Source organism: Liolophura sinensis, chromosome 1 (genome assembly GCF_032854445.1).
Source record: "Liolophura sinensis isolate JHLJ2023 chromosome 1, CUHK_Ljap_v2, whole genome shotgun sequence".
Taxonomy (NCBI): domain Eukaryota; kingdom Metazoa; phylum Mollusca; class Polyplacophora; order Chitonida; family Chitonidae; genus Liolophura; species Liolophura sinensis.
Window position 1 is genome coordinate 93,534,712 of NC_088295.1, and position 13,432 is coordinate 93,548,143.

The following is a 13,432-nucleotide window of genomic DNA, read 5'->3' on the forward strand; positions in this document are numbered from 1 at the left end:
CTCTTTTTACTTGGGTTCATGGTGTCCTTTCGCTAACAGCCTAATCCACCTACATTTTCAGACCGGGGATCGCTTTGACATCCACGAAAAGATCAGTAAGACGAAAGCCGTCACCACGTTAGTTATCCGTGACGTCACCATTGATGATTATGGCACATACGCCTGCTCGGCGGTTAGCCCCGCCGGTAACTCCAGTCACAACTTCAAATTTATGGCAGGTGTGTGCGATACAAATTATTTATTTCTACGTTAATATTTTTACACGTCACAAATTGCACTATATTTATCCCGTGCGCAGATTTGTTGCTATTTATTGAAACGTTCTTATTCTCCTGGACAAATTTAATGTCCTCTACTCTAATATAATGTATGAGCAACGTCACAAGATGCCTCCTGTGACATGTTTTCCAATATCGCAAATTATCGTTTTATCATTTCCCCAACATCGCATCCGCACACGTCTCAGGTGTTTTATTATTCTGATGGCCAGATGTGCCCGTGGTGGATCCACAGGCTCCGCACGTCTACCGAATTCACGTGAACCGCACAGGACCCACGGGAGAAGACATTATGGTCACGTGCAAAGCCTCCGGGCGTCCGAGACCGGACATGAAGTGGATGAGAAATGCGCAGACGCTGTTTGTAAGAGAAGTTATACTGATTCAAAAAAACATTTTCATCCATTTTAATAGATCATTATGAAGCTGAATGTGATTTAAAACTGAATTCCCATAGTGCACGAATTTCATGGTAGGTGAGAATAAGAAATATATGTTGTTTTTTTTTTAATAAAATATATTGGTGTTGTAAACAATAATTTAAAGTTAGAAAGTGATTTCAGTTTGAGGTTACACCGTTAACGACGTGTGTAGTTTGTTAGCAGACGTAACTCATACTGGTGGAACCAGCTGTGTGTCACCTGATATTTTGTGTGATGTATATTGTCTGTTTTGTGTATTTGCTGGGGTTTTTTTTTTACGGTTTTTGTTGAATGCTTTGCCATAAGCCCAGTAAGGAGGGTCGTATTACAACAAGCTCAACAGAGGGCGACGACGAGACAGTCCTAACTCTTCTCATCAGATATCCAGTCTCCGGAGATGCTGGCACTTACCACTGTGTCGCCAAAAACTCTGTCGGATCGACCAAGCAAAAATTTACCATAGAGACTGAATGTAAGTTTGCCAGGCTGGCTTTTGAAATATCTGCGACAGCGCTTCACATCGCCAGAACACATGTGTATTGTACATTGCAGCACCTCAATTTTGTGCTTGACCTCTTTGGTTAGATTTCCCGATAAACCTTGTGGCGCCTCACGTCAACAGCATTCATATAGCTTAACTTCAACAACTGTTGATCTGTTTGGTTAGATTCCCCGGGGAACCTGGTGGCGCCACACATTAGCCGAATATGCATGTTTTGTATACATCCTCACCTCAACAATTGTTGATCTGTTTGGTAATTACCCGGTGAACCTGGTGGCGACTTACATCAGCCAAATATGCATGTTTTGTATACAGCCTCACCTCAGCAATAGTTGATCTGCTTGGTAATTACCCGGTGAACCTGGTGGCGACTTACATCAGCCAAATATGCATGTTTTGTATAGAGCCTCACCTCAGCAATAGTTGATCTGTTTGGTAATTACCCGGTGAACCTGGTGGCGACTTACATCAGCCAAATATGCATGCTTTGTATACAGCCTCACCTCAGCAATAGTTGATCTACTTGGTGATTACCCGGTGAACCTGGTGGGGACTTACATCAGCCAAATATGCATGTTTTGTATACAGCCTCACCTCAACAATTGTTGATCTACTTGGTGATTACCCGGTGAACCTGGTGGCGCCTTACATCAGCCGAATATGCATGTTTTGTGTACAGCCTCACCTCAATAATTGTTGATCTGTTTGGTGATTACCCGGTGAACCTAGTGGCGCCTTACATCAGCCAAATATGCATGTTTTGTATACATCCTCACCTCAACAATTGTTGATCTACTTGGTGATTACCCGGTGAACCTGGTGGCGCCTTACATCAGCCGAATATGCATGTTTTGTGTACAGCCTCACCTCAATAATTGTTGATCTGCTTGGTGATTACCCGGTGAACCTGGTGGCGCCTTACTTCAGCCAAATATACATGTTTTGTACACAGCCTCACCTCAATAATTGTTGATCTGCTTGGTGATTACCCGGTGAACCTGGTGGCGACTTACATCAGCCAAATATGCATGTTTTGTATACAGCCTCACCTTAATAATTGTTGATCTGTTTGGTGATTACCCGGTGAACCTGGTGGCGACTTACATCAGCCGAATATGCATGTTTTGTATACAGCCTCATCTCAATAATTGTTGATCTGTTTGGTGAGATTCCCTGGGGAACCTGGTGGCGCCTTACATCAGCCGAATATGCATGTTTTGCATACAGCCTCACCTCAATATTGTTGATCTGTTTGTTGAGCTTCTCGGGAGAACTTGGCGGCGCCTAACATCACCAGAAAACACGTTTATTTTATATGGCATCACCTCAATAACTATTGATCTTGTTGCTCAGATTCCCCGGAGAACCTGGTAGCGCCTCACATCAGCCGAATCCATGTGAACCACACAGGGGAAGAGGACAAGGACGTTCTCGTGATTTGCCAAGCCTCGGGCAGCCCCGCACCGGAGTTACGCTGGTCTAGACTCAATGACAAAGGCACTTACGATATTGTTTGGGTAATTTCTTTCCTCTGCTATCACCTCATAGCTGCTTCCCCACAAAAATAACATACCAAAAGAAACACACAAAAAAAAGCATTAGTACGCCCAAAGAGTCTGCCAGCTGTCCTTACGCAGTCGCAGGGAATTATCGTAGTTGGTGGAAAACAAATGTAGCGGTACTGTGCTGAAACTTGCTGTCTTCTCTGGTAGTGTTTCTAGTATTCCAAATTCCTGCAAATAAAAAGGAGTTTAGGAGACCTTTTCTAATTTATAATGTTAAACTCCATAACACTTTTTCGGCACAAAGAAGTCATTGCCTAGGGTGACGTCATAATTGTTCAGAAATAAGTGGCATGCAGGATATTTGGCAGAATTTAATATGTTTTGACGGGCGGCAACACCAGTTACCTAAACTGCTATAAACTTTATTCTAAACTCTGTTTCTCCCACTGCCATATTTGACATTGTCCGCACGTATTAGTATAATATAACGCTCTTAAATGAATTTTATTTCGTCTCTTGTAGCATATGTTCTCACGGCAGTACGGTTCCAGTGTTGAAAATTCTGTTATAAAAAACAGTGTAGTCTTTTCATTGAGACAGTAGTATAGCTGTATTACTGTGTCGAGTTTGTCCTAGTGCAGCTCTTGTATAACAAACTAATCGCCAAGCCCATTGCCCAGCATGAAACTTGTTTTGGAATAATTATGACGTCACCCGAGCAAATCAGTTCTTGGTGTTGAAACCAGGCTTATGGAAATTAACACTATGAATGAGAACAAGTACTATAACTGCGTTTTCCTGTCAATAATATGGACGTGCAATATGTCAATGTGTAGAGTTTGTGTTGTTATGTGTCACTAAGGCTAATAGGCGACCGACTAAAACAAAGACTACAGAAACAAAGACCACAAAGACCACCACACCTGGCTGTACCGGATATATCTTCAGACAAACAGTAACATTCAGATTTGTTGGCCATTGGCTAAAGAACTTTCGGCAGAAGTCAAGCCACCACTGGCTCGTATTTAAGAGCATTGTTCATATTTATTTAATGTTGGTGTAAAAAGGTAGAACTGAAAGGTGGCTTCAGTTGGTAACTCACACACAGAAAATGATGTGCAGGACTGTTCCAGTTATGCCAGATGATATCCTATTTCATTTGCACCCTGTGTTTATTCTTCAGCCTGGGGACCGCCATGAGATCACACAGACTGAGGACATTGACTTCACAGAGAACCAAATGGTCATCCGAGGAGTGACGGAGGCAGACTATGGCACATATCGCTGTACAGCTGCCAACTTTGCCGACACGGTTCACCAGAATTTTGATATAAGCTGTGAGAATTTACATGTATCTGTGATTTGGGCGATGTACTAGACAACAAAATTGTCACCCAGCGTGACTTTTGTAGGGTATATCTGAATTAATAATGACAGGTTTGCCGTTAAACGATGTAGAACTTTACTTCATAGCTTCAAATGTCAGGCGATGCCTTCAGCCGTTCATATACATGTACCAATAAATTTGGTTTCATTACATCTATTTATTTATTATGTATAGAAGAAAAGAGTTTCCGCAGTGAACCACTGACCTTGAGCAAGTCACTTACAAACTTAGCTGCATGTGTCACACAGATAAGCTAATAGCAGAAGAAACGTGGCCTTGGACGCACTTCAATTTGCGCTGACGGCTGCGCTGGTATCGTTATGAGACTTTTGTTACCAATGCCCAAGAATTATGAGAGCGGAATATTCCACTCCCAACACCGATATTAAACCCACACCGTGCTGGTGAAGGATATGTAAGACTGGGGCATTGTGTTACTGTGATTATGCTTATCCTCCTTGAGGATGATATGCCTGTTCCTTTTTCTGACTGTTACTCTTTCCCTATCTCTACAGTTGTTCGTCCAGAGAACGTGGTTGCCCCTCAACTGACTCGATTATCGATCTCTCAACTGGTCAGTGCCGACAACGACATCTCAATCATCTGCACGGCGACAGGTAGCCCAGCTCCAGAGATGAGTTTGATGAGGAAGAACTCAGAAGGGGTGTATGAATTTGTGTTTGTGAGTAATGCAGCCTGGTCTTGAAAACTTCCAGCTGACTTCAGATGTTTACATGTCTGGAACAAAGCTGGTTTGAATTCTCGTCATGTTTACCCGAAACAGTTTCTGTGTAGTCCCGCAGAAGGCAGGTTTTCATAGCTTAGATGACAGGACTATATATAGCACTTGCTGCTCATAACTGGTGTATGCTTTATCACTCTAATCTCTATACAATGACTACTTCACATATGTTACACACGTTTGTATGTAATGTGTACTTTCCGAATATCACTGGTGCACGATTTTTCAAGCGGTCTGCCTGGTGCTTCCTGAAAATGTATCTGTTCTCAGCTTAGTCAATTTAATAACTACTTCCTATATATTGCCTACGAGTACAGATATGTTGGCGTACGTTTTTGCAAGCAGCGTATAATACGTACCTTCTGACAACGACTGGTGTTTTCTCAGCCTTAGACAAGCTCAGTATTTGTCAGTAGTGTCTAGTTTTTGATGATGACTGTTCTACAATACATGTGTATGCATCTCATGTCTCATATATTGCTTGTATATGTTTTCTGAATATATATATATATATATATATATATATATATATATATATATATATATATATATATATATATATATATATATATATATATATATATATATGTGTCTGTGTTTCTTTTTCTCTTGACTGATCTGTGTGCAGACCTATGTTGTGTGATATGTTCGTGGTAATCACTATATTTTCTCAGCCGGATGAGCGAATGACAATCGAGCAGGACAAGGGAGTAAAGGTGACCACTTTCTCCCTCAACATCGATGACCCGGCTCCATATGACACCGGTGACTACGCTTGCTCTGCTGCAAATATTGGTGGCAGAGTGCAAGAGCAGTTTCTACTGAACCCAGGAGGTAATTCCTGCACAGTTTTCGCCGTTTTCGTCCTTCACTAGACTAGAAGCATACAGCTAACAATTAAACACTCACTCTTTATACCAGGCCTGCTCAGTACCGAAGACAGTTGAAGTACACAAGCTAACACCCTGTCTATATTACATTCTCAGAACTTCCGGTGACGAACCTGGAAAGACCAGCGGTTGTAAGAATAAACACGCAGGCCCCAGAGAATAGGGGTGGAGACGTGTCCTTGACGTGTGTAGCAAGCGGTACCCCCGCCCCAGATGTCAACTGGCAGGCATTTGGGCAGGAGATAGAGGTGAGATTCAGCATCGTTTACATATCACGAATCTGGTGTTGGAGAGTAGATAGATACTGTGAGTCAGGAAAGACCAGTATGCAGTCGTGCGTTACATGTCATCTTATATAAGGTGCGCCACATTGCCCCCGTTTATGTGTCGCATCGAGATGTCTCTTATCAGGTAAAGTTCTGAGTTTTCTCCAGTCACTAAGTCTAGCAATTGTTCACCATGACCCATTAGTATGTAAGGCACTACGATCCTAAAAGGTTGAAAACTGTTTCTGTCTGAATTATTTCTACTCTGGTATTTCCCGATAGAACCTTTTTCAATTGAAAAATCTTTACACAAGTGAAGGTTTTAATTACTACAGTCGTGTACACGTAAAACTAGCAAGTGTACACGCTTATTGAGATATACATTTATATGGATAGCTGCAAAAGTCATTTGCATATCCATTTGAAATAAAACTCACCACGTCGACAGCTTATTGGAAGCTTATTTCAAAACAATTTTAAAAAAAATTGCATTTTTCTTGAGGATTACAATAAGCCTTGAGTATCTACTTCATAAAATTTTCAAATTTTATGTTTTAGACCATGTTATAAACCTAGCTCATCCTTCTCGTAACAAATACAGCATAAGGCTGATTTAGCTTTCATCTGCTTCAGGCAAATGAGAAGTACGCCATTAAACAGACAAAGGGCATTCGCGAGACTCTGACCAAACTGACGATCAGGAAAGGCAGCGTGGATGACGCTCACCCATACACCTGCTCTGCCAGAAACATTGTGGGCAGAGATAGTAAAGTGTACGCACTCACCATCCAAGGTTCGTATTCCCTAGTTTGCATCATCGCCGGGCACGTTAGTTTTCCAGTTTTACTTATCATTGCATATCACAACGCAATGTGGATTTTCTTCTTCTTTGTATTATTGTTATCTTTTTAACTAGTCAAGATTGCTTTGTGTCATGTGGAACCGTATTCAAAAGGTTATTGTTATCGTTTGTGGGTAAAACTTGCTTATTGTTCATACCTGCTCGTGTTAATTGTCCACGGTGTAAGGAAGTCAGAAAATGAGGGATATTTTCTCGTTAGTATCTGGTTGTGAGCGTGACGATAGTGCCCTCTTGTAGAGGGACTGTGAGCGGAACGACAGTTCCTCCTTGTAGAAGGACTGTGAGCGGGACTACAGTTTCATCTTATCACGGGTCTGTGAGCGGGACTGCATTGCCTCATGGTAACAGGACTGTGAACGTGACTACAGTGCCCCCTTGTATCGGGACTGTGAGAGTTACCTCAAAGTCCCCTTGTAGCGAGACTGTGAGTGTGACTGCTTTCTCCCCTTGTAGCGGGACTGTGAGACTGCAACGTACCGAGGAACACAAAAGTGGACACAAATTTCCTTGTTACAGTGATCAGGCGGTACAAGGCCACTGACCACGGAGCTTTCAGGAACATGAATCAACATATACATATTTTGACATATTCCACCGATTTCGGTACAGGCCTTAAATTGAACCGTCTTACCATAAAGCTAATGTATGCATTCCTGTGGCATTGTCACATTGAGTGAGGACAAACGTTACTTCCGCTGTTTCTCTGTCCGTAGATGTGCTGTCGGCAGAGAATATCCACGCCCCTCATATTGAGCATGTTCACCTGAACACGACGGGCCCAGAAGGAGCCGATGCCACACTCACCTGCATGGCCGATGGATATCCTGCACCCGAAATGACACTTCTTAAACAAAGTCAAGTTGGAACCTTCGAGAGACTAAAGGTACGCCATCAAAGCAGACGTTGTCTCCGGTTTAGTCTACACTTCGTTCAAGCTTACGGTAATCTCATTTACCAATCATAGCCAATTCCAAGTGTTTTGCTTCCCTAGTGCAGGCTGTCATACAGACACTTATCTCGCTTACTGGTTCATTTCACGTCACGTTTTACCGATAAAAACTGAAATGTGTTTTTGTAGAGTCTTCCCTCACGCCGAGTTAGGAAGTTCGAGGAAGGTGAAAAGTCGTACATTCAGCTCGTGATCTCCCCGGCCACGAAGGAGCACGCCGGTGTGTACAGATGTTCCGCCGAAAGCGCGGTAGGAGCAGTCACTCAGGACATACAGGCCGATCTGCCAGGTACAGACAGACTAGACTACCCTTTGGGTATAGGGAAATGTTGTAGAATCTCCTTACGTTGTAAATGATTGTTGCTACAGATGAGATCCCCGTTTAGCGGTCGGTTCCACTGAGTTTGTGCATATCACGGCTACATTTTTGGAAAAACATTTAAATGCTGATGTTTATTTTTACTCCACAGTTAAAGTGCTGGAAAACGCTGAACTGCCTCACATTTCCCGCATACACATAAACCGTACCGGGCACGACAGGGCTGATATCACGGTGACCTGCATCGCCCGTGGCTACCCCACACCTGAGATGAAGTGGCTGAGGTTTGACGAGCTGGTCCTGGTATGTCTCATACCCTGAGTTGTCTGTGACCATGTCAGGTGCACACTTACATCCTACTAATCCCAAAAGAGAGAAATACATATACGCAATAGGTTCATGATTCATGGCAGAATATTTATGTCCCATTGAACTTTTTAAAAAAGTCACAAGTATCCTAGCCACACCCCATCCAAATCACACACACATCACACCTACATCCCGCCCAAATCACACACACATCACCTCCACACCCCATCCAAATCACACACACATCACACCTACATCCCGCCCAAATCACACACACACACATCACACCTACATCCCGCCCAAATCACACACACCCACATCACACCTACATCCCGCCCAAATCACACACACACACATCACACCTACATCCCGCCCAAATCACACACACACAAATCACATCAACATCACGCCCACATCGCAACCACATCACGCCCACATCATACCCACATCACAACCACATAACACCCAAATAACATCCAGATCAACATCACATCCACATTACAACCACATCACCTACACATCACACACACACATCACACCTACATCCCGCCCAAATCACAACCACATCACACGCACATCCCATCTAAATCACACACACATCACACACACATCCCATGCAAATCACACACACACATCACACCTACATCCCGCCCAAATCACACACACATCACACCCACATCCCAAGCAAATCACACACACACATCACACCCACATCCCATGCAAATCACACACACATCACACCTACATCCCGCCCAAATCACACACACATCACACCTACACCCCATCCAAATTACACACACATCACATCAACATCACACACATCATAACCACATCACCTCCACATCACACACAAATGACATCCACATCCCATCAAAATTACACACACATCACATCAACATCACGCCCACATCACAACCACATCACGCCCACATCACACCCACACGCCACCCACATCACAACTACATCCCCTCCACATCACATCAACATCATATCCACATCACAACCATATCACCTCCACACCACATCAACATCACATCCACATCACGACCACATCACCTCCACATCACACACATATCACGTTCACATTAAATCCACATCATAACCACATCATAACCACATGACAACCACATCACAACCACATCACAACCACATCACATTGGCATTAGATCCACATCACAACCACATTACAACCACATCACACCCACATCACACCCACATCACATCACAACCACATTACACCCACATCACATCCACATCACAATCACATCACACCCACATCACATCAACATCACATCCATATCACAACCACAACACATCCACATCGCAACCACATCACACTCACATAACATTCACATTACACTCACTTCACACCCATTTCACATTCACATTACATCCACATCACACCCACATCACATTCACGTTACATCCATATCACACCCACATCACATTCACATTACACCCGCTTCACACCCATTTCACATTCACGTTACATCCACATCTTGGGTCGCAGGGATTTATCTCAGACATGTTCTGCAGCTGTTTCTGAAAACACACTCAGCTGCCTAAGTAGACGGCGTACTAAGTAGGAGATAGGAGATGGTATATCATACCCTGGCGTATAATTTAGTAGATAGGAGATGGTATTCCTTACCCTGGCGTACTAGGTAGGAGAAAGGAGATGCTATACCGTACCCTGGCGTATTAGGTGGCAGATAAGAGATGATATACCTTACCCTGGCGTACTAGGAAAGTAATGGGAGAAGGTATACCTTACCCTGGCGTACTAGGTAGCAGATAGATGATGGATGGTACACCTTACTCTTGCGTACTAGGTAGCAAATAGGAGATGGTATATCTTACCCTGGCGTACTAGGTAACAAATAGGAGATGGTATATCTTACCCTGGCGTACTAGGTGGCAAATAGGAGATGGTATACCTTACCCTGGCATACTAGGTAGCACATAGGAGATGGTATACCTTACCCAGGCGTACTAGATAGCAGATACATTACCCTGGCGTACTAGATAGCATATAAGAGATGATATACTTTACCCTGACGTACTAAGTAGCAAATAGGAGATGGTATACCTTACCCAGGCATAATAGATAGCAGATACATTACTCTGGCGTACTAGGTGGCAAATAGGAGATGGTATATCTTACCCTGGCGTACTAGGTAGTAGATGGGAGATGGTATACCTTACCCTGGCGTACTAGGTAGCACATAGGAGATGGTATAACTTACCCAGGCGTACTAAATAGCAGATACATTACCCGGGCGTACTAGATAGCATATAAGAGATGATATACTTTACCCTGACGTACTAAGTAGCAAATAGGAGATGGTATACCTTACCTAGGCATAATAGCAGATACATTACTCTAGCGTATTAGGTGGCAAATAGGAGATGGTATATCTTACCCTGGCGTACTAGGTAGTATATGGGAGATGGTATACCTTACCCTGGCGTAGTAGGTAGCACATAGGAGATGGTATACCTTATCCTGGCGTACTAGGTAGCACATAGGAGATGGTATACCTTATCCTGGCGTACTAGGTAGCAGATAGGAGATCGTATATGTTATCCTGGAGTATTAGATAGTAGATACATTGCCAGGGTGTACTAGGTAGCACATAAAAGATGGTATATTTTACCCAGGCGTACTAAGTAGCAGGTAGGTGATGGTATACCTTACCCTTGCGTACTAGGTAGCAGATAGGAGATGGTATACCTTACCCTGGCGTACTAGGTAGCAGATAGGAGATGGTATACCTTATCCTGGCGTACTAGGTAGCAGATAGGAGATGGTATACCTTACCTTGGCCTACTTCAGTAAATCTTTGTGCTCATATTGGGGATTTACATACAAAACCCCTTTACTCGGATTCATTTACTTTTGTATGTCTTTTTCTCCGACAAACTCATTGATAAATTCTTTATCAAGGCTAGTAAGTCATGTCTCTCAAGTACTGTGTTGCACCTTTCCCGGGTGATTTTGTATTAAAAAAGAATTGCCTTAGTTTGTAGACGATATGTTGCTTAACTGAACTTCAGCAGCTAGTCTGGATACTAGTATAAGTTGCCGATTTTCCTAAAAACGCCTTTCCTCATTGCGCAATATGTATCACCAGCTTCACGATACTGCCAGATTAAACGAGGAGTCGTATTTAAAAATTTATTTGAATGGAAATATTCGAATATTTTAAGTAAATTTTTCAGTTTTCGAAACTGTAAAAGTTCCATTTTCTACAGTTGGAATGGAACTGACCTTTCACCTGGATGTCATAAGACCTGGACTGTATCTAGAGCGTTTTCCGTTTGTTTAGCCCCGAGGGCGTTTCAGCATACAGCAGAACAAAGGTGTGAACCAGACAGTGATAAGCCTGACCATTCTGCAAGCCGTGCCCGAGGACGAGGGTTCGTACAGGTGCTCCGCGGTCAACTTTGCCGGCAGTGTCGGCCAGCTTTTTGACATAGAACTCCAAGGTAAGCTGTCGGAGTTCCACGGAGAATTGTCATTCTTTGTTTTACTTTTGTTTAAGAAAAATGGATTGAACATTGACTTGGTTTCGTTCGGCTGACAAAGTTTATGAGTATGTGTGACGTTTCCATTGTCAGACGCCGTGGCGAAGTATCGCCCCCACATCAACCGCATCCATGTTAACTGGACGGGAATAGAGCATGACGACCTTCAAGTCACTTGCGTAGCCAGTGGACAGGCGGAAATGAGCTTTTGGAAGATGACTGACAAAGATTATGAAATTGTCTTAGTAAGTTACTAAAATTTCATACCACATAGGACAATGCTGTTGGAATCATTTGCGTGTGAGCTGGTAATTATATGAAAGGCATACAAATAAATATGAAGGGAGTTAAGTCTATGTAACAGCAACCTACACAGTATACACAAGTTTTATGTTCCCGAGTTTGTTTCTTCAGCCACTCGACAATATCGAAATTGATGACGATAAAACTGATGACCGGACAATTTTGACCATGATGCTGAGACGCCCCACCCCGGAGCAGGCGGGAGAGTATCAGTGCCTGGCACGGAACCCTGCCGGAGAGGCCACACAGCCGTTCACCCTCGAAACAGAAGGTTTGTTCACCCAGCAAGCATCGAATCGATACTAAATTATTGCTCTTGCTCATAAGCTTTGTTTGTCCAGCATGTAACTTGTTATTCACTAAACACTGATTAAATTTGGATTTTACACATTGTTGGTTGAATTGAGGAAAATCTCAATGGGAATCAAGTCATTCTATCACACCGAGGCTCCTAAGGGCTTTGATTCTGTTAAAAACTGTGGGCTCCTTTTGTGTTTTCTACTGGTGGCATTTATAACGTGAGGATATTACGATGTGCTAAGTCTAACATATTTTCTTCTGTGAAAAAGGGATACTTAAGCTGTGGAGATTAACAAACCTCGTCTACCTGACAAGTATTATGCAAACATGGTGGCAATTGTTTGAAACAGCGAGATACTAAACTTTTCTGTTGTTGTTTAAGCTTTACCACTATTAAACCATTTACCATTATTAATTAATATCAAGTAGCGCTTCTGGCTATATTACATGATCAGCACATGTGAGAACTAAACGACTCATGCTCATTACAGTGTTACCGGTGCCTGAAGATTCCGTCCAACCTCACGTGTCTCGAATTCACGTGAATCGCACGGGAGAAGGTGACCGTGACATAGCGGTCACGTGCCGTGTGGATGGCATACCTGCTCCGGCCACAAACTGGCTTCGGAGGGATAAAACAGGACAGTTCGAGTTTGTCTGGGTAATATTTGGCTCACTCTGAATTTGCTTCCTTGATGTTGATTCGCCATGTAAGACATTCACAGTGTACACAACGTGTGTTCCGAAGGTGCTGCAGCACATTACAGAACGTCATTCCCTTAGCAAAGGAATCCTCAGCCTTGTATTATGATTTCCATTACACAAACGCTACATATTCACATTCAAGTTTTCCTTGGTAAGCAAATATTT

General features: G+C 43.0%; 1 protein-coding gene across 1 annotated transcript in view; it reads left to right on the plus strand.

Moving 5' to 3' along the window:
- The window catches only part of LOC135465814 (hemicentin-1-like), a 138,157-nt gene that overhangs the window by 50,419 nt on the left and 74,306 nt on the right, over positions 1 to 13,432 (plus strand). Inside the window, exons 34-49 of the mRNA XM_064743170.1 lie at positions 62 to 218; positions 491 to 642; positions 1,007 to 1,172; positions 2,556 to 2,719; positions 3,891 to 4,044; positions 4,610 to 4,776; positions 5,511 to 5,670; positions 5,823 to 5,974; positions 6,626 to 6,785; positions 7,568 to 7,737; positions 7,933 to 8,092; positions 8,274 to 8,425; positions 11,761 to 11,920; positions 12,053 to 12,204; positions 12,374 to 12,533; positions 13,054 to 13,223. Coding sequence (XP_064599240.1) covers positions 62 to 218; positions 491 to 642; positions 1,007 to 1,172; positions 2,556 to 2,719; positions 3,891 to 4,044; positions 4,610 to 4,776; positions 5,511 to 5,670; positions 5,823 to 5,974; positions 6,626 to 6,785; positions 7,568 to 7,737; positions 7,933 to 8,092; positions 8,274 to 8,425; positions 11,761 to 11,920; positions 12,053 to 12,204; positions 12,374 to 12,533; positions 13,054 to 13,223 — 2,556 coding nt within the window. The remainder of the gene's footprint in view (positions 1 to 61; positions 219 to 490; positions 643 to 1,006; positions 1,173 to 2,555; positions 2,720 to 3,890; positions 4,045 to 4,609; positions 4,777 to 5,510; positions 5,671 to 5,822; positions 5,975 to 6,625; positions 6,786 to 7,567; positions 7,738 to 7,932; positions 8,093 to 8,273; positions 8,426 to 11,760; positions 11,921 to 12,052; positions 12,205 to 12,373; positions 12,534 to 13,053; positions 13,224 to 13,432) is intronic.